General features: G+C 39.9%; 1 protein-coding gene across 1 annotated transcript in view; it reads left to right on the top strand.

Moving 5' to 3' along the window:
* The first annotated feature begins 746 nt into the window (after positions 1-746).
* CPA6 (carboxypeptidase A6) overlaps positions 747-27,399 on the top strand; it is a 343,928-nt gene continuing 317,275 nt past the window's right edge. Inside the window, exon 1 of the mRNA XM_021688439.1 lies at positions 747-862. Within this exon, the coding sequence (XP_021544114.1) occupies positions 747-862 (116 nt within the window). The remainder of the gene's footprint in view (positions 863-27,399) is intronic.

Below are 27,399 nucleotides of genomic sequence, written 5' to 3'. Positions count from 1 at the left end.
AGTGGGTCTGAGCGTTGCTGACATGGAATGGATACGGAGAGCTCCCAGAAGCCAGGCGAATTGGCTGCCCCTTCTTCCTACAGGTAGGGAGCTGGGACCAAGCCTGGCTATTCAGATTCAGGGGCCCGACCCTATCCTTGCACATATATTCATTAAGGCTATTCACCATGCATTTCAGTATGTGGAATCCATGTAGAAATTCGTTATGGTAGCTCAGAGCCTTAAGCCTGGAATGTTCTACGTATGCCTACGCTAATTAACTCATCCTCAAGCAAATCCTTTGCGTTTAGGATCGGGCCCTGCGCTGTAGAAGGTAATAAAAAGAGAAAAGTTGTCCAAGAAAGTTAGGGGCCTAAAGTCGTAAAGCAAGACACAAACAAACAAACAAAAAACCAGAAAGAAGTTACCCAAAGGAAGCAGCACCCAGTGAACCCCAGCCATGAGTCAGCACAGGGGAAGCCCAGCCCCTTCTAGGGGAGCCTGATTAAGGATCAGGCTCAGCTGCCGCCCCGGGCTGTGTGTGTTGCTGCTTCTTGTCCCACGTCTTAATAGCAACTTCCCTTGTTGGGCTGCTTACACTTTTTTTTCCCCCGTGGCTGGAAAGAAGTGTCACATTTTACTCGCTCCAAAGCCTTTGCCCCCACCCCCTCCCAGAGAACGCTTGCGCATGTGGAGGGGGCACTGTGAGCCACCTCCAGCCTCGGGGGACTGCTGTAAGGGACTTGAGCTCCTCTCGCTGTAACACTATGAAGTTCCTCGGGAAGCCCAGGACTCGGACAGCTGCTTTTCTGCCTCTTTGCCTGCTTTTTTTGAAGATTCTGCAACCAGGGCACAGCCAGCTTTATAGCAACCGCTACGCTGGGTGAGTAGGGCGACTTTCGGTCCCTGCGTGGCTTTTAGTGGGATGAGGGGGCTAGTTGGCTCCTGAGCATGCCTCGCTTTTTTTTTTCTTTCTCTCATCTGTGGTTTCTGCATGAATCTGTGCACTTTACTGTCACCTAAAGTAAAACGTGTGTGCAGTTCCCAGCTCTTGGGCTGAGCTCACGTAGAGAATGTGGTGGTCACAAGTCTAGCTTTCCCCACTTTCTATAGTGTGCCAGCCTCCACTGGGGACCAGTGTTGAATGGGATTCGGTCTTTGGAGGAGCCATGGCCAGTGTTTATAATATTTGCCTTGGTAGAGGTCAGTGGAGGAAGGATGCTATTGTACCACGTGAATTAGGACCTGAACACTAGAGCTTCTCCTTCAGAATTGTGCACAGAAGTGGTTGATTCACCAGTGATTAAGAACGGAGTGTACTCTGTGCGCGCGTGTGCCTACGTAGTAGTTATCAGGAAGATTGTCAAATCTGAGCAATGCAAATGAGCCAACTCCAAATAAGCAGAATAAAAGCAGCCAACAGTAAAATTATGGGTATTTTTCTGAAGGGAAGAATATAGAAGAGAAAGACAGCTAGCTCCCCGTCGCCCCGTGTTAGGATAGGTTAAGATACTTCGTGTTTGCCTTTCATAAGGAGGCACAGGACTGTGTCCGAAGCAGTGTACGACTATGCACTTCTTATCCCAAAGGCTTGCTGTGGACTCTACAACGGGTGCTTTGCTCAGATTTGCAGGGGCCGTTCTTTCAATCTGGGAATTATGGCCTTACTGCATTTTAAAGCAGGAAGAACCTTAAATAGCTCATCTAATTCAATTGCTTTTTACAGAGCAGGAAAACCAGGGTCTTAAATCTTTATCTTTCCATTACTACTAGTTGAGGAAGACTTTCACCTAGATGTGGGTTATGACCAGGTAGTGTCCAGTGTGTTAAGGCAAAGTTGTTCCGACTAGGAATAGTGTAAAGAAGAACTTGGAAGTATGACCCTGGAAAAAGAAATGTTTCCCTTTGTCTCCCAAAGAATCTAGGCCCTGCCTTCACTGTTTCTACTGAATACAGTGCTTGCAGAGGAAATTAAAAAGACAAAAACAAAAACAAACCCTGTCCTCAGTTCTAAGGGCTACAGGATGGAGGTAGAGGCATTGGTTCAGATAAGGGCTATAGATGGTAATACAATCCCAATTTTTCCACCCTGGTGTTCCTGGGAGAAAGAGAAAGGAGTGAACATCTGAAGGGCTGCTTTTCAGTCTCCTAAACACACATGGTTCAGGCTTCACATCCTGTCATTCGTTAATTCCTCTGGAGATCTAGGCAAGGGAGCCATGTTTCATGACTGGTGTAGGCCCCACTGTGGAGTTTATGGACTCTCCTGGCTGATGTCAGGCCATGTGATAATCCTAGATCACAGGTTGACACACCCATGTGACCTAGGACTGCACTCCTCCACTCAGCTGTGGCCGTGTCCTTAATTATTTCAGTGTGTAGTGCTCGTTGATGACCAAGTTAGCAGACCTGCTTCAGCTGAGCAGTTGCATGCACTTTCCTAAGCACCACGTAGAGGAAATGCAGCCAATGGCAGTGACTTTTTTTTCTAGAATTTGCTGCAACTGGAACTTTTCTGGAGGAAGCTGCACTACTTTTTCTGTTCTGCAATGAAAGCATTAATTGGGTGTTTTCCCTTCGGCTGCTACATAGTAAGTTAGTCCCAAATGTATAAATTACCAGATGTCTGAAAGTTGGAGAAAAAAGTGAAACATTTGAGAAACTGAAGATAGCCTTACCTGTCCATCACTGTAAAAGCCTAAAGCTTCTTAAAAACCGGAAGTGTCTGAGCACACTCCCACCAGAAACACCCCCACCAAAAATGGGGGTTTTTAACTTCGTTTTACTAGATAGACCATTTTCTCATCACCAAAGACAGAAATGCTGCTTAGGTTTGGGATTACTTTGCTTGCTTCTCCCAGGAACGACTTTCTGGAAGTCTAGCTCTTCAGCTAATAAGAACCTGATGGCATGACGTGGTGGCATAGTTACTTAGTGTGATCTTTGTTGCCTATGGTTAAAATTCCACCACCTCACTTTTTCTCCTTTAAGGAATAGGTTTAGGTTTTGTTAATTATGGAGCAGCCCCATTTCTTGCATTTTGGTAAAAACAGTTTTGTAGGTCTTGGTTCAGTCTAAGGGATTCTCATTTGTAGGACTCTGCACATGAGTAAAAAAAAAAAAAAAAAAAGAACACTCTGGGCAGATCAGCATTCTTCCTGAGAGCAGTTAATGAGCTCAGTCCTCTTCCTACATAAACAAGCAACACTTGTATCCTGCCAATTGTATAATAGATGCTTAGTAAAGGGCAAACTTAAGCATCTTGGGGAAAAAATCAGACAAGGAAAATCTGACAAGAGTAATACCTTTTTGGATAGCTATATTAAATGGCCTTTACAAGAAAAATTTAAAAATACACAAAGGAACGAAGCATAGAAAAACTTCCAATATTGATACTGTCAGGGTTTCAGGGATTACAAATGCAAGTCAAACACTTCTGTGATCAACAAAGTTCAGTGAGTCTCCTACACAAGCAAATAGCACAGTTGTTCTCTTTCTGTGAATTCCTGGAGACAGACTTAGTTGTTTTACTGTGGTATATTGGAGGCAAAAACCTAAGGATCTTCTGCATCATATGAAATTTGAATTTTTTTGTATGTGTAATAAATGATCTAAGACCATGAAGCAATAAATTCTGGAAATGCTGACAAATCAAAGTGGGTATGATTTTTTTTTTCTTTGAGATAGTTCTCCGTACCTCCTTCATGCCAGTCAATGAGCATAATGTTTAAAAGTCTGGAAGTTCAACTGCCTGGGTTTCAATTTCTGCTTTGCCACAGTTAGTAGCTGTGTTACCTGGGGCAGGCTCCTTAACCTCTCTGACCCTCCGTTTCCTTATCTGGGATAATGGAGATAATAATAGAACCTTTCAAGTTTTGTGTGAATTAAATGCAGTAGCGGGTTATTGTATGGTTCTTGGCACTTAGTAAGTACTCAACAGGTGGTAAGATAGCTAATACTTCCTAATACTTAAAGTAATGTTTTTTAGAAATGTTTATATTAACATGATGCAGTTTTGGGTATCCGCATTTTACAAATAAGCTAAATGAAGTATGACTGGGTAACTCAAGTTCAGAGCTAACTAACCCAAGGTCATTGTAAGGGCACAGTTGGGATTCTAACCCAGCTCTGCTTGACTGGACAAAGTACTTCACATTCTGTCACTGGTTTAGATACAGAAGATAACTGCTCATAAGGAAAACTGAAGGTTTAATCTTGTTTGGGGAACTGATAGTTTCAGGATAATAAGTGGATTATGTAGATAAAATTGGAAGTCTAATTGTGGTTCCCTTTTCTAGGTGATGAGTCACTGATGGTAAGTCCTCATTTGAAAAGCAGGCAGACATATAAGGGATAGAAAGTGGAAGATGGGGCATTTACATTGCCACAAAAAAACAAAGCACAGAAAGTGGCCATGGGTGTGTGCCTTCATTCAACAAGTGATGTTACTCTGTGCCAAGAACACTGACCAACAGAGTCTACCCCTCTGATAGCTTGGTTTAGTAAATAGCACCACACATAACATTAGCAGACAATGTATAAATGTTGGATGGTATGAACAGACTATGGGGATTGATAAGTGCGCTCTGAACCAAGAAGGGAGGAGTAGAAATCTATTCCAGGCCTCACCTATTCTGGTCACCCAGCCCTGCTCTAGCTCAGCTGGGGAGGAGAGCGAACGTACGTCCTGCCTCCAGGGTTGCTTGTTGGACTTGAGCCCACTGGTATTGGATCTGCCTGCTGAGACCTTGTACACACCGTCCTCACTCAGCCCTGCACGTGTTAAAGACTCCTTTCCTGTCTGTGTGGTTATTTCCCCTTCAGGGGAGCAACTCCAAGGACTTTGCCTTGGTCCCATGACCATAGGTACATATGTGCAGGGTGGTTATAGCCCACTAGCCAGCTGATGCATGCTGATGAGTCAGTGTCCGTGCTGTACCCACACCCCATCCCCAACCCTGTTGCCCCCAATACCCCCCTCCCCCCACCGCCTTGGTTCACTAGTCCTCCATGGAAAAAGGATATGGAGATCCAGGAATTACACTTGAAGGAAATAAGGTTTGTTTTTTAAGAAGGCGGTTTGGTCCTTCAAATCCTATAAGCAAGGAGACCCCAAATCAGAATGTGACCTTTTGAAAAGTAGAGGACTATGAGAAATACAGTGACTCAGAACAGCTTGAACCTCAGGGACATCATATTTGTTTTCCATCTTACCTCTCTGGCTCTTCCTCTGTCTCTCAACAGCAGCTTTTTATCTTCATGCTCCAATGGTGGCTTCCTTTTAATGTCTTTAACTTTTAGAAACCCGGAGCTAGAGACAAGAGCTCGAGGTGGTCGTGTGAATCTGAGTTATCTTCTATGGTGGTAGTTAAAACTCCTTTTAGGTAGGATGACCAGAAATCCCTATTTGCCCAAGACCGACCCTGTTTGCACCTGCTGTTCTGGCCTAGTAATTGGCAATATCCCATTTCAGTCTGAGCAGAGTCCTGATTTAGAAGGTAAGTCATGGATTCAGCCTTCTTATTCACTGTGTTTGCTTCTTTAATAAGCTTTGTTTCAAGTTTTCAGCTACCCTCTTATTCATTTCCAGAGTGCAAATTCAGTTCCGTACTGAATTCCTATAGAAAGTACCCTACTTGTCCTCTCCTCTCCCTTGCAATAGCCACCAGCCCTATTCGGGATTTCCTTGTCTTAGCCCAAATTAAGGTAGCTTTATCCTAACTGATCTACCTTTATCTACTGCATTCTCATTCTGATGATCTTACTAAAATAAGACTGTGTGTGTGTCACTCCCTTGCTCAAAGACCTACTTTGGCTCCCTATTGCTAACTACATCAAATCCAGAATCCTTCGCCTGGCTTTCAAGTCCTCTATAATCAGACTGTCTGGTTTTCCTGTCTCTATTTCGCTCTTCCTCAGCCTTGAGACTCCTCTGTAGTCCGGAGAACTAGAACTTCAGCATTGTTCCATCTTTAACAAAAGCAGGCAGGCCCCATTCATCATAAGGCCTAAAGCAAGAAGGCACCATCTCCGATCATGAATGATAGATTGGAATGTGTGAGCTATAGATTTGGGGCATTAGGGAATTATGAAAGATGTACAGTAGGCTCTAAGGTTGGTTTTTGAACCTATTCTTCACAAGTCAGTGTGTGGTTTATAGAATAGTTCTTCAGTGTTCTCTGGAAGTTGCTTTGAGGTCTTGGCCCTTATTAATGGGAGAATAACTTGTTTTCCTTATGCACTAGCTCAAAGTGCAACTCCTAAGTGCTGATTATCAGCTGTTTATTCCAAAAGCTTTGTTCCCTGCGGTCTGTTCTGTGTGTTGAGGCCTCCTGCTTTGCTTGGTAAAAGCAGGCAACGCTGTAGGTCTCTATTCCACTGACCTGACCTCCCAGGCAGGCAGTACGCCATGGGGAACAGCATTCCCTCTGCCACTGAGCTAGTAGAAAGAGGAGTGTTTTATGTGCTTCTGGGCCACTTCTTCTTGGAGCCCAATCTGATAATGGAGCCTTTATTTTATGGCACCGGGATACATTCTGGCTAACACCGTTAAACATAATCACTTCCACTCCCTGAATATCAGTGAAGGATGTTACTGTTCCATAACTTTATATTGTGAGAGCTATAAAAGCGTTAAGTTTTTCTGTCTGTGTAAATGGAACTGCTGATCAGAAAATGAAGTCGTCTTGTGAACTGTTCTAGTCTTCACTATGATTGCTCAGTAGATAACTGGTTTATAGGATTAGAATTTGCTTTGCCAGACAAATACCTTCCCAATCTGCCTCTGGGCATTAGCTTCTTTATGATAAAGTGGAATGTAGAATATGAAGCTTTCAGGTAGCTTGTTCCGGGTAGTATAGTAAATTTCATAAACTATTAAAGGTTCAAGCAAACTTCATTAGTGGCTTTAACAAAATTACCGTCTTCACAGTACACTTTGAAAATAATAAAATATTAGTATCTATGTTACTAAGGATACTGTTGGGTTGTGGGTTTGTTGTTGTTGCTGCTGCTGTTGTTGTTTCCCATAACAACCCCAAATCTCAATGGTTTGAACAAGAAATTTCTCATGTAGAAATACAAGCAGGTATAGTTGGTAGTGCCAGAGAACTGGGCTCTGACCTGTCTCTCTGCCATACTCAACGCTCAACTCCCAAATGTGGTTCAGTGAGTCTTCTAGCTCTTGTGGTCTACCCAGCAGGATGGTGGAAAGGGATGGTCACTCTCCTTTAAGAGAACAGTCCTTTACCTTCACTCCCCACTGGCCAGAGTTGGTTAGATGGACTTAGCTGCATGGGAGGCTATGAAATAATGGCTGGAGATGGTGGGTATGGCTGGGGAGGAACATACTAGGAAATAACTAGCAGCTTCTCTCAGTGGTCACTCTGATATTTAATGATCCATTTCCCCTTCTACTTCATTCTCCTATAGAAGCAATCCATCCAAATGGGCTTTTAGAATTGTGTACTTCACACAGGTTCAAAATTGTGTACTTCACACAAATTCAAAATGTAAATGGTATTTAAGTCATAGCATCAGGAAAGAAAGACCACAAAATTAGAGCTCAGTCCCTTTATCTAATACACAAGGAAACAGAACTCCAAAAAGGTACGATTTGCAGAGCTGATGGAGTAGGACTAAAACTCAGGTCAGCTGAGTTTGAAGCATTCCTTATGGTTAACAACACTGGTGAATTCAGAAATCTTACTCTTTCCTATTCCCTAGGGTTATTGGAGATGAAGTAAAATGACTTGGCAGGGCTGAGAAGTGTTTAATGAGGGAAGATTTAATTTCATTTCTATAAATATTTGTAACATATCTGGCCCTCTGCTAGTCTGGGACTACAGATAAAAGAGCAGTCCATGGGGCGCCTGGGTGGCTCAGTTGGTTGAGCAACTGCCTTCGGCTCAGGTCATGATCCTGGAGTCCTGGGATCGAGTCCCACATCAGGCTCCCTGCTCAGCAGGGAGTCTGCTTCTCCCCCTGACCCTCCTCCCTCTCATGCTCTCTGTCTCTCATTCTCTCTCTCGCAAATAAATAAAATCTTAAAAAAAAAAAAAAAAAAAAGCAGTCCATGTGCATAGTGTAATGAGTAACTCAGGTAAGTAAACAATTCCAACTCTGGGATCACTGTGCCCACAGACAAAACTCTTGGTGCTGAGCGAGTGCAGGAGAGCATCACTTAATCTAGACTTTTGAAAGGTCGAAAAAGGTGGCTTGGTTGTGAGAAGAGTCTTTAAAAGACAGGAATCTGAGTGAATTATTAAATATGCAAGGTATTTTACATTTTTCTTTTGAATGTTTGGGACTCCAAGGACATGGCCCTCACCTCAGGCATAAAGAACAGCTAGAAATTAGGTGAAGGCTTTCCAGACACAGGGAATATATTGCCTGTGCAAAGAACTACAGGTGAGAACTTGGTCAAATCTAGAAAATCAGAGCAATTAAGTATGACCAAAAATAAAGGACATTTCTTTTGGTAGGAGAGGTGAGGTAAGCCTTCAAGGTCATGAACTACTTTATGTCCCATAACATGGAGTTCTGGTTTCTCCCAAGGGTGAATGGGTGCTAGTCAAGAATTTTACAAAGAAAATCTAGATGACTTTCTTTCTCCCCCCACCCACCCTGCCCCAAAGAAAGTTCCCTCTCCTATCATTGAGAAGGGAAGATAGAAGGCTAATAATTGGGGGCAAAAGACTGGGATATTATAGTGATCATGGTAATACATGGTAGAGCCTGGCTTCTGGCAGTAACAATCAAAGGGAAAGGAGGGAAGCAATTAAAGAAATACTCAATAGGTAGAATTTTCACAGTTGGGTAACCGAAGAGGAGATGAAAGAGGAAATAGTGTAAAATGATTCTTAGGATTAATAGGACTGAGCTCTTTGCAGACAGGGTAAGTACTACTTCAGCTCTTTATAGTTTGATGGATCTATAAAGTACCCAACTGGGTAGATGGCTCTGAAGCTCAAAAGATATCTAGACTGTGGAATAGATCCCAGTAATTGATGTATAGTTTCTTAAAACCATAGAGTGTAGGATGGAGCATCTAGGAAGCACTCATTACATTAAGAATAAAGAGCCAAAACCAAGATAGAACAATGGGGGGAGGGGGAGAGGGCCAGAGGAACTAGTAGAACTAGAACATCCTAGAAAGAAACCCAGGAGAATAAGATCCAAGAAAGGTGAGGCAAGTCACATTAAATATAGCAAAGTGCTATCCATTGCCTTGGCCATTCAAGACCTCAATCATATTCTTGTCAGAGGTGCTTTTGGTGGAATGGTGAGCAAAATCCAGAGCACAGTAGATTGAACAAATGGGATGTGAGGACATCAGTGGTAAGTGTAGACCATAACTTCAAGAAGCTTATCCATGAAGTGGGAGTAGAGAATTGATAAATAGTTGAAAGGGTTTTGTTCTTGCTTTTACTACTTAAGATAGGGGAGTATGGCCATGTTTTATGCCGGGAGTAAGAATAAGATAAGAAATGGAGTTAAGTGTCTGAAGAGACAGGAAGCTAGCTGGCCTCTTAAAAAAAAAAAAAAAAAAAAAAAAAAAAAGTCCTGGTCCTATGAAGACATTGTAGATAGAGGACCTGATAAAAGATGATTTTTCAGTTTTGTTTTCTTTATTAAACTTAAATTTTAGATTTACTGTACAGAGGATTCCCACACACCCTTCACCTGGCTTCCTCTAACGTTAACATCTTACAAAATAGTTTGTAAATTGGAATATAATATAGGTGTTAAGTAAATTATTATGTCTAATATTAGTTGGAAAGGATCTCATGTAGATAACCTGTTACAAAATTGATTACTTTTCATCTTCCTGGGAAATTAAAAGTTCTGTTAAAATGTCTTTGTGTTAGCCAAATGAATGGGCCTCCCTTTTCCCTCCTGTCAGTTCAGGACTGGAGGTATACCATCCGCTCTTCCATCTTTCCAGTCCTTCTATCTTCCTTCATCCTACCACACTTACCAAGTACCAGCAGTACCAATGATGCCTTACCATCAATCCTATATTCCAAGCAGGGTTAGGAATCTCCAAAGTAGAGAGCAGCAGAGTCTCTGCCTCTTGAGAGCTTAGATTTTTTAATTTTTTAAATTCAATTTAGTTAACATGCTATATTAGTTTCAGGGGTAGAATTCTAGTGATTCATCAATTGCTTTTAACAGCCAGTGCTCGTTATATCGAGTGCCTTCCTTAATACCCATCACCCAGTTATCCTTTTCCCCCACCCACCTCCACTCCAGCAAACTTGAGGGCTTCGATCTTAATCCATGATCTAAACTGGGGCGGGGGGGGGGGAGGATGAAAATGCAACTATATTAGGTCAACAACCTTCTTCCTACTCTTTCTCGACCTTTAACACACACATTGTGTATTTTTATAGCATTTCAGTGTTAGATTGCCAATTGATAAATGATAAAACTATGGTATCACACATTTTATCAGCAGATGAGCTAATTTTTGCACTTAAAGAATCTCTGACCACCGGTACATGTGACCTCATTTGCCATATTTTCACATCCCCCATCTTTTAGATTTTCCTCTTAACTGGACTAACTCATGAATCTTATAAATGTCTAAGCTTCTATTTGTGACTTTTGTGAATATAATGAAGACACAAGGTTTGTAGTAAGATAGGCTATAATAGGACCCCAACCATATCAGTCGTGTTTCCATGGAAGGTATGTCATGTGTGTTTGGTGTGATAGCAATATATTTGGCATCAAAATTGCTAAACATATGGAAGGTTAGAGGCATTTGGGACAACCTTGTGTAGCAGGATGTTTGGAGTAAGACACTTGCTGCTGAAAACAATATTCTATGCCCTTGACTTATAGGGCAGAAAAGGAGGACACAGGAAGAACTGGACTCCCCCATAGGAGTTTTCAGGCCTCTGTGTGGCAGTAAAAGGGAATGAGTATAAGTGACAAGTAGAAAATCCTCTTAATATAATATCAGATATAAAAGCTACTTCTGCATTTCAGAGAGAAGTATAGCCTGACTGGTTTCCTCTGCCCTAAATGATGGGGTTTATTCCCTTAGAACCTAGTTGGCCTTCACAGCAGCTGTTCCGAAACTCTGCAGTTACTTAAAACTCCTACTCTACCTCAACCTCCCTTCCTCCTAACCCTGACCCCAAACCTTTTATTAATAAATGCAAAGATGTGTATCTTTGAGTTGGAGACAATGTGGTGTATGGCCTGGGTTATCTTGGCTTCCATCCTCTCTGACTGAAACTATACAAGTCCATAGCTCACCTCTCTTCTTTCCAAGACAATATCTCCTTTATTCAGTCAACACTATTTTCCCCCCAAAGTATAGTTGATGGTTACATTAGTTTCAGATGTACAACATAGCAATTTGACAAGTTTATATCTTATGCTATGTTCACCACAAGGGTAGCTACCATCTGTCACCCTACAGTGCTATTATAATATCGTTGACTATTACCCTATGCTGTTCCTGTCATCCCTGTGGCTTATTCATTCCATAACAGGAAGCCTGTATCTCCCACTCCCTTTCACTCATTACGCCCATTCCCCTACCCCTCTCTGCTCTGGCAACCGTCCATGTGTTGTCTGTATTTGAGTCTGTTTCTGTTTGTTGGTTTTGTTTTTTAGGTTCCACATATAGGTGAAATGATATAATCTTTCTCTTATTTCACTTAGCATAATAACCTTTAGGTCTATCCAGGTTGTTGTAAATGGCAGGATCTCCTCCCCTTTTTACAACTGAGTAATATTCATGTGTGTGTGTGTGTGTGTGTGTACACACGTATGTGCGTACCACATCTTCATCTATTGGTAGACACTTGGATTGTTTCCATATCTTACCTATTGTAAATAATGCTGTAATAACATAGGGGTGCATATATCTTTTCAAATTATTGTGTTCATTTTCTTTGAGTAGATCTCTAATAGAATTACTGGATCTTATGGTATTTCTATTAACTTTTTGAGAAACCTCAATAGTGGCTGCACCAATCTACATTCCCACCAACAGTGTATGAGGGTTCCCTTTTCTCCACATTCTCACCAACACTTGTTTTATCTTCTTGATTTTAGACAATCTGACAGGTGTAAGGTGATTTCTCATTGTGGTCTTGATTTGCATTTCCCTGATTAGTGATGTTGAGCATCTTTTTATGTGTCTGCTGGCCACCTGTATGTCATCTTTGGAAAATGTATATTTAGGTTCTCTGCCTATTTTTAATCAGATTATTGGGTGTTTTTTGTTTGTTATTTGGTAAGTTGTATTCTTAATGGGTTTCTATCTAAAATACGTAATCAGAATTATCCTGTGCAAGTTTCTTCTCCCATTCAGTAGGTTGCTTTTTCATTTTGTTTCCTTTGCTGTGCTAAGCTCTTTATTTTGGTATAGTACTAATAGTTTATTTTTGCTTTTGTTTCCCTTGCCTTAGGAGACCTATCTAGAAAATATTGCCAAGGCTGATATCAAGGAAATTACTGCCTATATTTTCTCCTAGGATTTTTATGGTTTCAGGTCTCACATTTAGGTCTAGAATCCATTTTTAAAGTTCATTTTTGTGTATAAGACAGTGGTCCACTTTGTTCTGTTACATGTAGATGACCAGTTTTCCCAGTACCGTTTGAAGACACGGTCTTTTTCCCATTGCGTATTCTTTCCTCCTTTGTCATAGACTAATTGACTGTATAAGTGTGGGTTTATTTCTATGTTCTCTATTTTGTTCCTTTGATCTTGTGTCTGTTTTTGTGCCAGTACCATACTGTTTCAATGACCATAGTTCTGTGCCATACCTTGAAAACTGAGATTGTGGTATCTCCAGTTTTGTTCAAGATTTCATGGGGTATTTGGGGTCTTTTGTGGTTCTACAAACTTTAGTATTCTAGTTCTGTGAAAAATGTTGTTGGCATGTTAACAGGGATTGCATTGAATCTGTAAATTGCTTTGGGTAGTATGGACACTTTAATAATTTTCCGGCTCATGAGCATGGAATATCTTTCCATTTGTTCTTGTTGTCTTTAGTTTCTTCAGTGTCTTATAGTTTTCAGAGTACAGGTCTTTTACCTCGATTAAACTTATTCTTAGGTATTTTATTCTTTTGTGCAAGTCAACACTATTTGAGTGCCTCCCATGTGCCCAATACAGTTTTAAAGCCTAGAAACACAGAAATTTCGAGTGCTAGGAATTATAGCACTGCTTTAGGCACTAGTGAATAAAACTGTCCCTCATGGGATTTACATTTTAATGGGATGACAAAAAAAATAACAAACCCATAGTGTTAAGATATGATAAGGATTATGAAGATACAGCATAGACAGGGAATAGAGTGTCAGGAAAAAAGATGAGAAGAATAAACTGAGACCAGGAGCCATGTGAATATTTGAGGGTAGAAATTTCCAGGCAGAAGAAATAGCAAGTTGGATGGGAGCTTGTTGGCCATATCTCTGGACAGGGGTTCTCAGACCAGCAGCATCAGCATCACCTGGGAACTTTTTAGAAATGCAGATTCTCAGGCTACACACACTCCTCCCCCAACCCCTTCCCCACAAGGAACTCCAGGGGCGAACCTAGCAATATAGGCTTTAACAAGCCTTCCGGATAATGTAAGCTTAAAGTTTGAGAAGCCCTGTGGAGCACAGGCACCAAGTTGACATGGCTGGAGCTGAGCCCTCAGAGGGGAGTAGTTACTCCTTTTTTTTTTTCCTGTCCCTCCCCTGCAAATAACCCTCAATTTCCTTTTTATTTACATTGCAAAACCTCCCCAAAATGCCCTCCTCTCTTCCCCTGTGCCCATTTCTTCCTCTGTGCCTTTGTCTCCGTGGTATACATTTCTGGGGGAATCCCTCTCTCCCTCTCTGGAGCCTGCGTGCCTTTCATGAGCCAGTTCAAACATTACTCTTCAGGCAGGAGTTCCTGGATTCCACTGAAAGTGACTGCTCCCCACTGCATGATCCCATAGTACTCTACCTGTCCTTTATTACAATCACCACAGACTGCTGGATAGTAATAGCTTTTTGTGGATGTCCTATCTTTACTTTTCAAGGAAGAAAGTTGTTTTACAAGCAAGTTGAGAGTAAGGCGCTAGATCTTATTCCTTTTTGTATTCTCCCAGTCCCCAAATAGTATTTGGCATATTTGGTAAAAGTTTAGATGGATGAGGAGGGAAGGATGGGGAAAGATAGGCAAGGGAGGAAACTAATAAATTAGAAATCAAACTGCTGACGTTTGCAGGCAGTTTTGCCAGACTAGGTTTCGTAAAGATGAAGATGGTAGAAAAGAAGCCATTTGCCCCTCAGGGCTGCAGGGGGTATGTGGGGATCTCGAAAGCTGCCACCTGTATGTACCTATGTGCAATATATCCCACCCTCGTGTCATTTTCTCCCTGCTCAGTACATTTCAGGTATCACTCAAATGATTACCCAATTTTGGTCTCAGATATTTTACTTATCAGGCTCCTAAAATTGCTTTGAACAGTATTGTTTCAGGGAAGAGATCTGAGGCCAAGCTGCTATTTCCTGCATAGTTGGCAGAATGGGCACCAGCTGGTCAACATGTTAGTTAGCCATTACCTTTTTACCAAATTTAGAGAAGTGATCCTTACCTCTTTGTCATTGTTTTATCCTCTAGGAAAAACCTGTGAATTCACCTGAAATTACAGAGGACTCTTACCTCATCAGTTCATGTTGAGTTTAATGTCTTCTATAGTCCTTGAGTAGTTTTTATGAACCAAAGGCCTTCTGATATATCTGAATTTTATTGTCCATGTTTTCCCTTTTTAGCTCATCTTTTTCTAACTCCTTAGATGTCTTGATGCAATAAGAATATGTTTGCAATTCCTATACTCAGTTACCCCATTCAGATCCCCATATAAATTCCAGGTACCACAGAAACCAAATGGCCCTGGAGAATACAGGCAGGCTTCCTTTGAAATAAGCTAACAATAAAAATTTCTACAGATAGAATTGATCAGATAGAGCACTGTGTGGTTCAAAGTGTCCTCCGACTTACAGCATTTCTTTTTCCTTCTAAAATTTAAATTCAGTTAGCCATCATATAGTACATCAATAGTTTCAGATGTGGTGTTCAGTAATTCGTCAGTTGCCTATAACACCCAGTGCTCATCACATCACTTACAGCATTTCTTGAGTGGAGCTCAGCATGCTTCCCATGGTAGTAGTCAAGTTTTAGTAAAACCCATAAATGTCCAGATGGAAATTGAGAAATCAACTGGTCCCTGTGAGAAAGGCTTAAAGTCGTAGAAAGATTTGAGTTAAGGAGTCTTGGAAGGAGGGGGAGCGGAGGATCAACTGAGAAATAGCAAAAGGAAGGTCCCAAGGTTAGAGACCTACTTTCAAGTCATGAAAATAATAGTTTCTCAAGAGAACCGGACATGCCAAAAAAATGACTTGACACCATTTTGACCTTTTTTTTTTTTTTTTTTTTTTGGTGAGGAAGCATCTATTTTGTCTTTTAATGAAACATAAAGAACATTTAACTGCAGCATGAATACCTCACCATGGGCCCAGCAACTGGTAGGTTAGTTCTTTCTAGAAAGGGGAACCCCATAAGAAAAAAGTTAAATGGTTTCACTTTTTTGTGGAACATAAGGAATAGCATGGAGAACATTAGGAGAAGGAAGGGGAAAATGAAGGGGGGGGAAGTCGGAGGGGGAGACGAACCATGAGAGACTATGGACTCCGAGAAACAAACTGAGGGTTTTAGAGGGGAGGGGGCTAGGGGGTAGGCTAGCCCGGTGATGGGTATTGAAGAGGGCACGTACTGCATGGAGCACTGGGTGTTATACGAAAACAATGAATCGTGGATCACCACATCAAAAACTAATGATGTGTGGTGACTAACATAACATAATAAAATAAAATTTTAAAAAATGGTAAAGTGGAATTATTACCAATTCAACCAACTCCCCCCCAAGTTAAGTATTTCTAAACCAACCACTGTAAAGGGGCAAAATCTATATAGCAGTGTCATTTCTAGAACAGCAAGATTACAGATACCTGAAAGAAGGACTTGAGAATGGAAAATATTTAACAGAGCTTTTTATATTTACACGTACTACTCGTTTATAGGTTATTCACAGCTTCTGGTAAACGCATTGCATCTTTAAGTATTACCCCTAAGATTGTTCTATTCATTCATCGTACAATGGAAGCCAGTTCTTCATTTTACCCAACCTAAAACTGTTAACTTCAAAAAAGAGAAATGGCCAAAGTGGGGCCCATGAAAATAGTACACCCTCAATGGTAAGACCTGTAAACTCTCATTATCTGCTATGACCTTTAAGGATAACATAGTCCTTAGTTTTCTTAGTTCAAGCGGCAACTCATAGCTCCTAAGCTTTTTGGAGCACCTTATATTCTTAACCAGTTGGTTTTAATCAGGTTCTGAGAAGCTTGTGAGGATGCCCATTTAATATGTTCACTAAGGCTTATAATTTTTGCCACTAATAGGAGCAAATAATTTTCTTCCTCCGTGTTTATTATCCAGAACATCACTTAACTTCTTCCAGAGCTCTCAGAATGCTCTTCTGTAGCATTTATCACTTTGCAATGTAATTGTCTAATTGTGTTTTCTTTCTGACTAACCTATATATTCACTGGGGACAAAGAACCTCTTCTACTTCTTCCTCAAGTCCAATCTCTACCCAAACTGCTGATACCTGTTATCATTATCCTTCCACCCACGGAAGTTGAGCCACACTAAGTTGCCAATATTAAGCGTTTTATCTAAAATAATAGCAGTTTCATACGCTTCAACCTAATAAAAGCTTTAACTGAAAAATGGCTTTTTTTTTTTTCATGCTGTGGAAATACCAGCAGTTTACATGCAGATTTTTCCATTGAAGTACCAAGGATCTATCAAGTTTACAGTGTATTGCCAGAGCTTCTCAAACTTTAATGTGCAAATGAATCACCAGGGAATCTTGTTAACATGCAGATTCAGCTTCAGGAGGATTGGGGTAGGGACCTGAGATTGTGTATTTCTAACAAGCTCCCAGGTGGAGCTGATGCTATGGTTCATGGGCTACCCTTGGAATAGCAAGTTTTTGGACTGCAGGATGAGGAGTCAAGATGTAAATTCTAGATCTGCTATTAGCTATTTGACTTTGTCACTTAATCTTTCTAGGCCATGCTTTCTGAGGTGTCCAGGGGTTCAGTTAGGTGGTCTATTACTTCCAAGTCTAATGTTGATGACAGGCTAGGGTCATGTTTACCTAAGTAGGTACAAAGGTTAGGAGCACCAGCTCAAGCCTCAGATTGCTTGGGTTAGCATCCCAGCTTTTCCATTTACCCTGTGACCTTAGAGAGTTACTTAATCTCTCTGTGCTTCAGTTTTCCCCCCTGTAAAATTGAACGAATACTAAATTCATATATGTAAAGTGCTTAGGACAGACCCAAACACACGTAAACTCAAACATAAGCTATTTTCAACACTACTCTTCTCTGCAGTTTCATCTCTAAGAAACTTTCCTAAGGGAATTATCTGAAATGTGGGCAAAGACTGAGAGTAAATGGAAAGATGTTTGTCACCAATTTTATCAAAATCTGGAAAGCTACATCTATGTTCAACAATACAAGAAGGGTTACTTATATATTATGGAATTTGTGCCCATTATAAATGCCTAATACATTAGTGCTCAAGATACAACATGAAATGTTAAGAAAACAGGATACAGAACTGTATTAACAGCTTAAGTTTTTGATTTCTTACAAATGATATGGTTAACTATCTGGTGAGGGGAAATGCTCTAAAATATTAAGTGATTATTATGACCAAGAGTGTTAGAGGTGATGGTTTTCTTCCTACATTATTTACTAGTTCTATGTGAAGTATGAACAACTTTTATATTCAGAGAAAAAAATTTTAACATGTGTAAACCCCACCCTACCCCCCCCCCCAAAAAGGTCAACACTATAGCAAGGATTTCAGCTTCTGTTATGCCAAAACTGTTCCAGAAGCATTGCAAACAAGAATCAGAAGTCAGTAAATTTAATAATATAGCACTCAATGCCAAACTAATGACTGAAAAGAAAAACATGCTCATTTTTTAGTTCTGAGCAAAAATGAGATTGCTGGGTATTCTAACGAAGCATTAAATGGCCAAAGCACCTGCCTTGCTGAGTGTCACATAGATACCAGGGAAACTAGAAAACACAGGAGCAGGGTTTAAGACTTTGCAGGTTGGAATAATACCAGGCACAACCAGCATCATGCTGTTGTGTTGTTTAAGTAGATTTTCAAATAGAAATTCTGTGGTTTCCATACCACACTATGATTAAATTTGTATTTCGATTTTCTTTCAAAAGTTAATACAATGAGTCAGAAAATGCATTTGAAATGACTAGAGGGAGAATCCATTATGCTTTTAGATCTGTTCCCCTATTACATATATTTTTCCCAAACTGAGCTAGCCCATTATATCTAGAAGAAATTCAGGAAAAATATTTGCAAGCAGTTTCCTACACCATCAATTTCTTTTTAAAGCTGCCATAATAGTGATAATCAGAACCTAGTTCAGGTTGAACATTAAGGTTTATTTCATCTTGTCTCTGTGGGGCATGGGTTGAGGGAAAGTTTGTCTGCATAAATTTTCTGCTGCTACTCCACTGTCTGACAAAATCCCACATCCCTAATTTTTATTTGACTTTTCAGTACTTTGAACTTCTCACTTTTTGAGTAGACCCCACCTCTGATCTATGGATGCTTAATTATCTCCTCACCAGTAACTTCAGCCTGAAAACTAGAAGAAAAAGAACATCTGAATAAAAACTGCTTTTCAATCACCTGCAAATCATTTTCCTTTACCCATCTCTCATACATTCTAGAACCTTGATTAAAGAGACTTCTGCCTTAAAAAACAGGCTTTTGCTTAAAGAATACTGAAAAAGATCAGCTTTGCAGCTAACTTTGTGGCTGATTGTCCTATAACTCTGGGTAACTCTTTGTCACCCAGGAAAAAAAAATGGCCTAACAGATCTCTAACATTTTCTCATCCTTTAATTTTTGTGTATGTTTGTAATACAATACATTGATATTAAATAGACCTGTAGATAACTTAAATGCAGGAGTCTACCTTACCTGTGGGGGTATGTTCCAAGGCCCCCCCCCCCAGTGGAGGCCTGAAACTACAGACAGTGCTGAACCCTTTATATACATACATACCTATGATAAAGTTAAATTTATGTTAGGCACAGTAAGAGGTGAACAATAACAGCAATTATATATAGTATACTGTGACAAGTTAGGTGACTGGTCTTTCAAAATATTGTGTACTGTACTCACACTTCTTGTGATGTGAGATAAAATACCTTTGTGATAACTTGAAGTGGGGTCAATGACCTAGGCATTGTGAAGGCAGCATTAGAATATTACCTTTCTGATTTGTCAGGAGGATTATCTGCTTCTAGACCAGTTGACTGCAGGTGACTGAAACCATGGAGAAGGGTTGGGGACTACTGTATGTAGAAACCAGGAGTGCTCACAATAGTCCATCACGGAGCTTTGAAAATGGAAGGTGGTGATCTCAAAGTTTCATTAAGTCAGCCAACAATGGCATATACTGAGACCTATATTCATTTATCAAATTCTCACTGAGAACCTATATGTCCCAAGTTCCGGATGTTAATAATATAAAGGGCTAGGAATAAGGGAGGCAAATATTCTTGTGAAGCCCATTCTAAATCCCTTTAATAAGGGAGTTATGTCTAACTCCCTTTCATAAGGGAGATAGACAATGTATAAGTGAACAAACAATAACAATTAGATTCTTACAGCAGGTGTGATATAAAATACTGTGACTTTCTATTAATCAACGGATGTTTGTTGATTGTCTGCTATGTACCTAGCACTGTGCTAAGCATCCCACAAGAAATGTGGTCCTTGCTTTCATTGAGTTTACACTTAAGTGTCAACTCAATTAATTAGACATTAATTAGAACCGTGATAGTTATAAAGGAGAAGTAGCACAGAGTGCTACCTACTCAGGAAAAACTATTAAGGCAGAGAGGTCTTTTTGAGGATGTTATTCAAGGCAGGGCTTTGAATGGTGCTGATTTCCTGGAAGCAGCTATTCTAGCAGATGGCAGCTGGTGAAAAATGTGTTGTCTCCAAGTAGGGGATAAGGAGCAAGGGGTATATGATGCTTCTGCTAAAATCACGGATTATTTTTAACTGCAGTTTTAAAGGAAAATCTAGCCCAATAGGTTCCTATTTATTACCTTAGACTTTACAAAGTACTTTCTCATCAACTATCTCAGGTGTTCCTCATCTACACTGACATACAAGGAAATGCTTTAAATTCTGCTGTAAAATAAAGCAACACAGGTGCCTTTCCTAAACTCAGTTTCTAAACTATAGAACTGGATGTGATTTTCCCATTGTAGGGTACACCTGAAATTGTGAATGGTGCTCAGTAGGGCTCTTTGCCTTGTACACAGAATTTTCTGAATATTAGCTATTGGCTTTAAGAGGCAGTTGAGCTGCTGTGAGTTGTCTGCAGAGTTGCTAGGGGAGGCTGGAGTGAGCGGTCAAAAGGAAACTTAAGATGTGATTAGTAGGCATGTGAGGTTTACCAAAGGCAACACCCAGCCTGAGGAAATCAGACCCAAATGTCAAGAGACTCTATAGGCAGAGAACAGATGGGGATCAGGAGAACCTTGTAGAGGAGGAAATATACCTCCTATTCAATAATCTGATGTAAACATGTACTTTGTCTACTCTTAAACACAATCTTCAGAGACAGGGTGGAAAAAATATCACTGCTCTTTTTCTTTTGCCTATTTTGTATCCACTTTTGAGAGAACCATATGTCAGGAATGTTAATCCTTTGTATCATATATGACATACTTTAACAATCTATCATTTGTCTTTTGACTTTTTCTGTTAGGCAAAAGACAATATAAACAATTTTAATGGTTATAAATTCAACTTTACCTTAATTCTTCCTCCTTTGTTGCATTTTTAGATTTATCTTGTTTAAAATGTCAAGTAGCTCTTCCACTCAGTTATACAATGTTCCTTTTTTTTTTTTCTTCTGACTTTGCTGTCTTTGGACCTTTAATCTATATGGAATTTTCTTTGTACATGGTGTGAGGAAGAATAGAACTTTATTTTATCCTAGAGGGCCATTCACAGAAAAGGGTATACAAAGAGCCAACATACACAAAAAGGCATATTTCACTCACAGAGAAATGCAAATTAAAGCAAGAAAATACCATTTTTCACATAGAAGATTGAACATTTTCAATTTTTTGGAGTTTCACTAATGTTGGTGAGGCTGGGAAGAAACCAACTCACAGTGCTGATGGAAATGTGAAATTGCTACTAACTCCTCAGAAAATAATCCAGCAGAATCTATTAAGAGTTCAGATCCTTGCACCTTTGCACAAATCAATCCTATCATAGAAATCATCTTTCCAAAAAGTTAGCATGCATTACAATGTTTATTGCAGGGCTGATGTAGGGATTAAAAAACAAAGAACTGAAAGTCCATCTGTAAGGCCATTGAAAAAAAATCAAGATATAAATCAAGATGGGTCTGTAGTATGGAATATTATGAAGCTATTACAAAGATTGAGTTATGGGCACATACTGACCTAGAGGAATGTGCGTGATAGGTTAAATGAAAATAGAAAGCTTTTGAGTAATATCCATGATTTTTTGTTTTTTAAAGCTAGCTTTTGCACTGTAGGGCTGTTTTTCTGGGATGTTAATTCTTCTTAGGAGGTAGGGAGTAGATGATGGCATTTTGGGAAGGTAGATTATCTTCTCCCTTTCCTATTAAAATGATAACAACATGGGAGATTTAATTTTATCACCTAATTATTTCATAGTAACTGGACTAGGAAAGAAGAATTCTGGGTTCTGTTTTGACTTACATGCCATAGATATATTATTGGATTCTTAATTTCTTCTAACACCTCTTGAAGAAATAGGGAAATATCAAATGCTCCAAGGTCCTCCTAGGACAAGATAACGTTTCCCCTGCACTTCTTACATTTGCTATGGTTACATATCAAGATTTATAAGATCGTAAATTAGTATGTCAGTTATGGCCCACTAGAAAAGGACCATCATATCTTCACTTGAGAACATTCAGTGCATTTACGTCCATACTTAGCATATGGAAAATGTACACTCAGCTTGGGTCACAGCCTACTTTTATTCACAGAATCTCCCAGTCATAGAACAATAGATCTAGAAGGAAATGAGCAGAACTTAAATGTGATTGCTCATCAGAATTACCTGCAGATCTAACAAAGGCAGATATACCCTGTGCATACTCCCAAATGTACAGAATCAGAATACCCAGAGACTGAGCCCAGTAATCTTTTTAAAAATGACAACCAAGGGATTCTGAGGCATCTCCTCTGTACACCAATGTCTGTGAACTACAGATGAAGTATATCAAATAAGGTCAACCTGCCTGCCAACAGGCAGTGAAGACCGCAATCATTTGTAAAGTCCCTACATAGGAAATACCTCTTAGTGCTAAGCCCTCCTGCACAGCTAGCAAAATGTATGAAATTCAAACATTTTTGCAGATTTTCATTTTCACATACTAGGATCCTTGATAAGGAATTTTTGCTAAAGTAACATACTAGCCTTGTCATGAAGTGTTACCCTGAGCCTCTTTAATTTGCACCTGATTCTCTGTGTCCTGATAGACTATGTCCTAATCTTTAGTCAAAATGCATATACTTTGTGCAACAACTCAGTCACCTGGATGATCCCTTTCTTTAAAACTTTGTTAAAGTAAAGCTAATGGTCAAATTGTAGTTATATATTCCCTCTTTGAGTAATGGATGGGTGTACTTAAAATCAAAAGAAATCTAACACCAGACCTTCAATGTCTGAAATCCTTGAAGAATATTATCACAAACAGAAAGACCAAGTGGAAAGGGAACCTTTTAGAAACACTGAAACAAAGCAAATGGCACGCATGGTATTTCTCTTTAGCCTCTAAGGCAGTAAAGTACCAGATGTCATACAACAAAGTCTGAGGGTATGGTGGAACCTAATGGGCGGCGTAGCCAGAGTGCTCAGCTTTAAAAAGCTCTTGTGCTTATAAAAACAAGCAACTTGGCACATTAACTCCATATGTTAGATTTAAGACTTTTTCCAGCCTGCATTTGATTTACTTAAACACTTGTAATGCTTACCTTTTGCATTAAAAGGGAGAATCTTAGTGAATAAGGGGTTTGTCCAGCCCCTAATATGGGTCTTTCACATAGTAGGTTGCTTAGTAAATACTTGGTGACTGTATTAGCTGGTACCTTCTAATTGTGCAGATGGAAAAGGAACGGTCAACTGAAGTTGATCTCTCAAGTTGAATAAGCTACACAATATACACACTGACTTCATTATCTAGTGGAGATGGCAGGAAATGGTCAATATGATGAAAATCCAGAGCAGAACTGTTGAGTACAAAGTCCCTAATTCAACCATCTTAAGATGAGCCATTGGTTAAATTCAAAGTACACAATGCATAGATATAATTGCAAAATTACCAGTGACCAGTCCTTCAAGTTCTATTTCCTAGAAATCTATGGAATTATCCAAATGTGATGTTGCTCACACCTCTCTGACCACTTCTCCTTTGTCTTCACTGATGGATCCCTCCCTACCCCATTTGATGCTTACATTATCACTCAGAACGGTCTCTGCAAGCTCTGTATTCTGTCCCAAAGATGCTGATTGTTTTCAGGGCACTATCTATATTATCTGTGTTTTGATGAGTTTCAAGCCTTTATTTCCAGCTCTGGCTTCTTAGTCATGTTTCAGTCCCATATGTTCATGATGGCTGCTGGACATTTCTATGTGGATGCCAACTTCTTTGAAACTGTTTATCCTTTAACTTGACAAACACGGTTTCTTCCTATTCTCATTCAGATTGGAGAAATCCAACCACGCAAGGTCAAAACTTCTCATTTTTCTTTCTTCTCTACTATTGTTACTCACTGAATCTTAGCACTCCTTTCCCCCTGCTACAATCTCTTCCCTCTGCTTCATTTCTCTCATTCTGCGTTCCTTATATCATGTTCATGTGGCCATAATAACCTCCTAACTTCCAGTTCACCACCTCCAATCTGTTCTATGCCTCAGTACCAAATTAATCTTCCTAAAGTGCCTTTCTGTCACATAGCTCTGCTGATCCAGAACACTTCAGTTAGGCCATGACATCTCAAAAATGCTGTCCAAACTCATTTGTCTGACATCCAAAACCCTCTACAACTCTTTCCTTTTCCCCTCTGTTCTGGTCAGAGGAGTCTGCTGTTTCACCAAACATGACCACAGCATGCTCATACTCCATCCACTCCATTTGTATTGCCCAGGATGCTGTCCTTCACTCTTCAGCCTCTAGATTTAAGTTTTATCTCTAGCGTGACCAAACAAACCCACAGAGACCTCCTCTAATAGCTTTTTTTGTTAACTCTAGGCACTGTTAGTGTAGAGCCCATATCTTCAACTACTTCATATGCTTCTCCTAGTATTTCATAAATAGTAAATGCTCAAAAGATTTATTTTGATAAGATTTAGAAACTGGGCTATTGCCTTGTTTATGATTCTCAATCCAACTTGCCCAAAACAATAAAAGAAAAAAGAGCCAAAAGAAAATATTGGCAGCTAGGCTCAGCACCCCCCTCCTCCAAGGTTAACAAAGTTCTGTGAATTGAATTCAACCCTCATCTGTCTCTGTTCAAATAATCCATGTCTCCTGGGAAATCTGTACTTGGGGGGGAAAAAAGGTTTCAGCCCAGAAGAAGATGTGGAGGAGAGAATCTTGCCAAAGGAAGTTTTCTAACTTCCAGTTTGAAAAAAAAATTCCTTTATGGGGATTTTATGATATGCATATGTATCCCTCACCATAGCCAGCAACTGGTCCTTGTCTATGTGGGAGAGGCAATTAGTATAGACCTGGATGGTTTCCCTAAGATTTTGCAAATTCTGTGCTTCTGACTCTTAGAAGAATAAGTTATGATTTCACCTAGCTGCGTTTTCTTTAGCCAAACTACCTTTTAAAAAATACTAAAAACACAATTCTTTCCAGCCACAAATTTTTATTTTTTCAAATATTCATAGTACAAAAAACATAATTCTTAAAACTCTGCTATGAGTTTCCAGATAGATAATTTTAAGATCTTATTCATTTTAGAGCGAGGAAGCACACAAGTGGGGAGGGGCAGAGGGAGAGGGAGACAGAATCTGAAGCAGACTCTGCACTGAGTGGGGGCTCAATCCCACATCTGCAAAATCATGACCTGAGCTGAAACCAAGAGACACTCAACTGACTGAGCCACCCAGGCACCCCAGATAAGTTATATTCTTAATTCTGCTACCTGGGATTGGTGGGGGCTTAATATATTTTGTTAAGAATTGGGTAATTTTAAGAATAGATTAAATATTCTAGAAAATGGTGGACCCAGGGATTGAACCAAAGTATGCTAGCTTGGAGGGTGTAAATGTAAATGTAAATCTTCAGGAAAGAAAAAAAAAAAAAGACGCACACCCATCTCTTTGTTTTCTAGTGTGAGAGATTCAGTCCCAAAAGTGTTTAACTCCCAAAAGCCTGCTTCTGCTAATAGTATGCCAACAAGGCTGAAATCAAAATATCAGCAGGGCCACATTCCCTCTGACAGCTATAGGGGAGAATCTGTCCATTCCTTCTAGCTTCTGGTGACCATGGCTACCTCATTCCAAACTTTCTCCGTGGTCACATTGCCTTGTCAAATCTCTTGCCTCTCTAAGGACATGTGTGATTGCATTTTAGGCCCTTCCAGATAACCCAGTGCAGTCTCCCATCTTGAGATTCTCAATACATCTGCAATGCCCTCTTTTGCCATACAAGGTAATACACATTCCAGGGATTAGATATATATTAGATAGATAGATTTTGGGAGCCATTATTCAGCCTACCAGAATGATGATGATTGTTCTGTGTATATATGAAATAATTAAAATTTTAAACTATAAAACAGCAACAGTGATTATCCTTGGAAGTGGGATGACCAGGAATTTTCGCTTTCACTATCACACGCGCTTTTTCCCCCCCCAATATTACATGCTTTTGAGGCAGTTCACTCTTCTACAAAGAACATGTGACTGATATGTTTGTATTGAGGGATAAAGCGATAAGGATTAAAGAAGAAAAATTCCAACAATATTAAAGCTAAATGATGTCCTAATTGGGTGTCTTTCTCCTTTATTTCATGGTGCTTCTTTCCAGCACTCCCCTCCCTCATCCTTGTACAGCTGCTCTTTCACTCATCTGTGCAACTTGGATTGAAAACACACTGGAGGTAATTAAATCCAAACTCGGATTTGCTTGGCTTCAAAGTCCCTGCTGTTCCCTCTGTTGCAGGCTGTTTTTTTTCAAATTTCTCTCTTCAAAGACCAAAGAAAGAACTTTCCAGAAGAAAGGGGACAAGGAGAAGAATTAGAATAGAGAATTTTTTTTTTGGCCTGTGCTCGGAGATGTCTTTGGTTTTGTGTGTGTTTGTGTGTGTGTGTGTGTTTCCCTCCCCTCAACAAGGGCTGGAGTGTCCTATGTGGGGACAAATTGAGCCTTACCCTTCATGTCCAAAACTCTACCATTTGTGGAAGGTTTCTTTGCTGTGCTGCTCACTTCGTATCATTTGTTCACTTTCTCAACGTAGATTCTTGGAGCAGTTGCTATTTTTCAGGTACTGTAAACAGCGGTCTGAGGATAGTTAGGAGAATGCCCTAAGAAGTCCAATTTCCCTTCAATCTGCTGCCAAAGCCCAGTGCCACAGATTCAAGATGCATAGATTGCATTCATGACTAATAACTTCTCCCATCTCTCTCCTCTAACATCCAGTTTCTTTACAAATACCTCAGAGAGACCAAAGAGTCCACTGGTCTGAGCAAACTAAGCATTTGGAATTATAAAGCAATGTTCTTTCCCTAGAAGGAGACTTCATCACATTAAAGGACAAATTTGGAAATCCGTAACTTTTCTATAGATATCTTAAAGAATTAGTCACTGTTACATTATGTCTGCTTGGCCCTACTTTGCATTTTTTTTTTTTTTGCATGACAGAAGACATTTTCCATTGTTTTGGTGAAATAACCAACTGTTTTAACGTGTATATGCAATCAGGCATTTAATTAAATCAACTTAGTTTATCACTAGGTGCATTTATTGTACTGTCTAATCACGGAGGTAAACACAGCTGCTATGGGCATGTGGCGAGAATAACTCTGGAAAATGGGGGGTGGGAAATCTGTTTAAAAGCTGCCGATTTATCTTCCCTTTAGTCACTTGAAATATTGCAGAGAGGGGTTAGTTTTCATTGACAACAAAGGCTGCAGCCAAGTATATACTTTTTAAAGAAATGAAATTATCTAGATTTCATAGAAACGAATCATGGAAAACGTGTATAGCC

The sequence above is a fragment of the Neomonachus schauinslandi genome, chromosome 4 (genome assembly GCF_002201575.2).
Source record: "Neomonachus schauinslandi chromosome 4, ASM220157v2, whole genome shotgun sequence".
NCBI lineage: Eukaryota > Metazoa > Chordata > Mammalia > Carnivora > Phocidae > Neomonachus > Neomonachus schauinslandi.
Note: the sequence above shows the minus strand (reverse complement) of the source record. Positions and strands in the feature narration are given on the sequence as shown.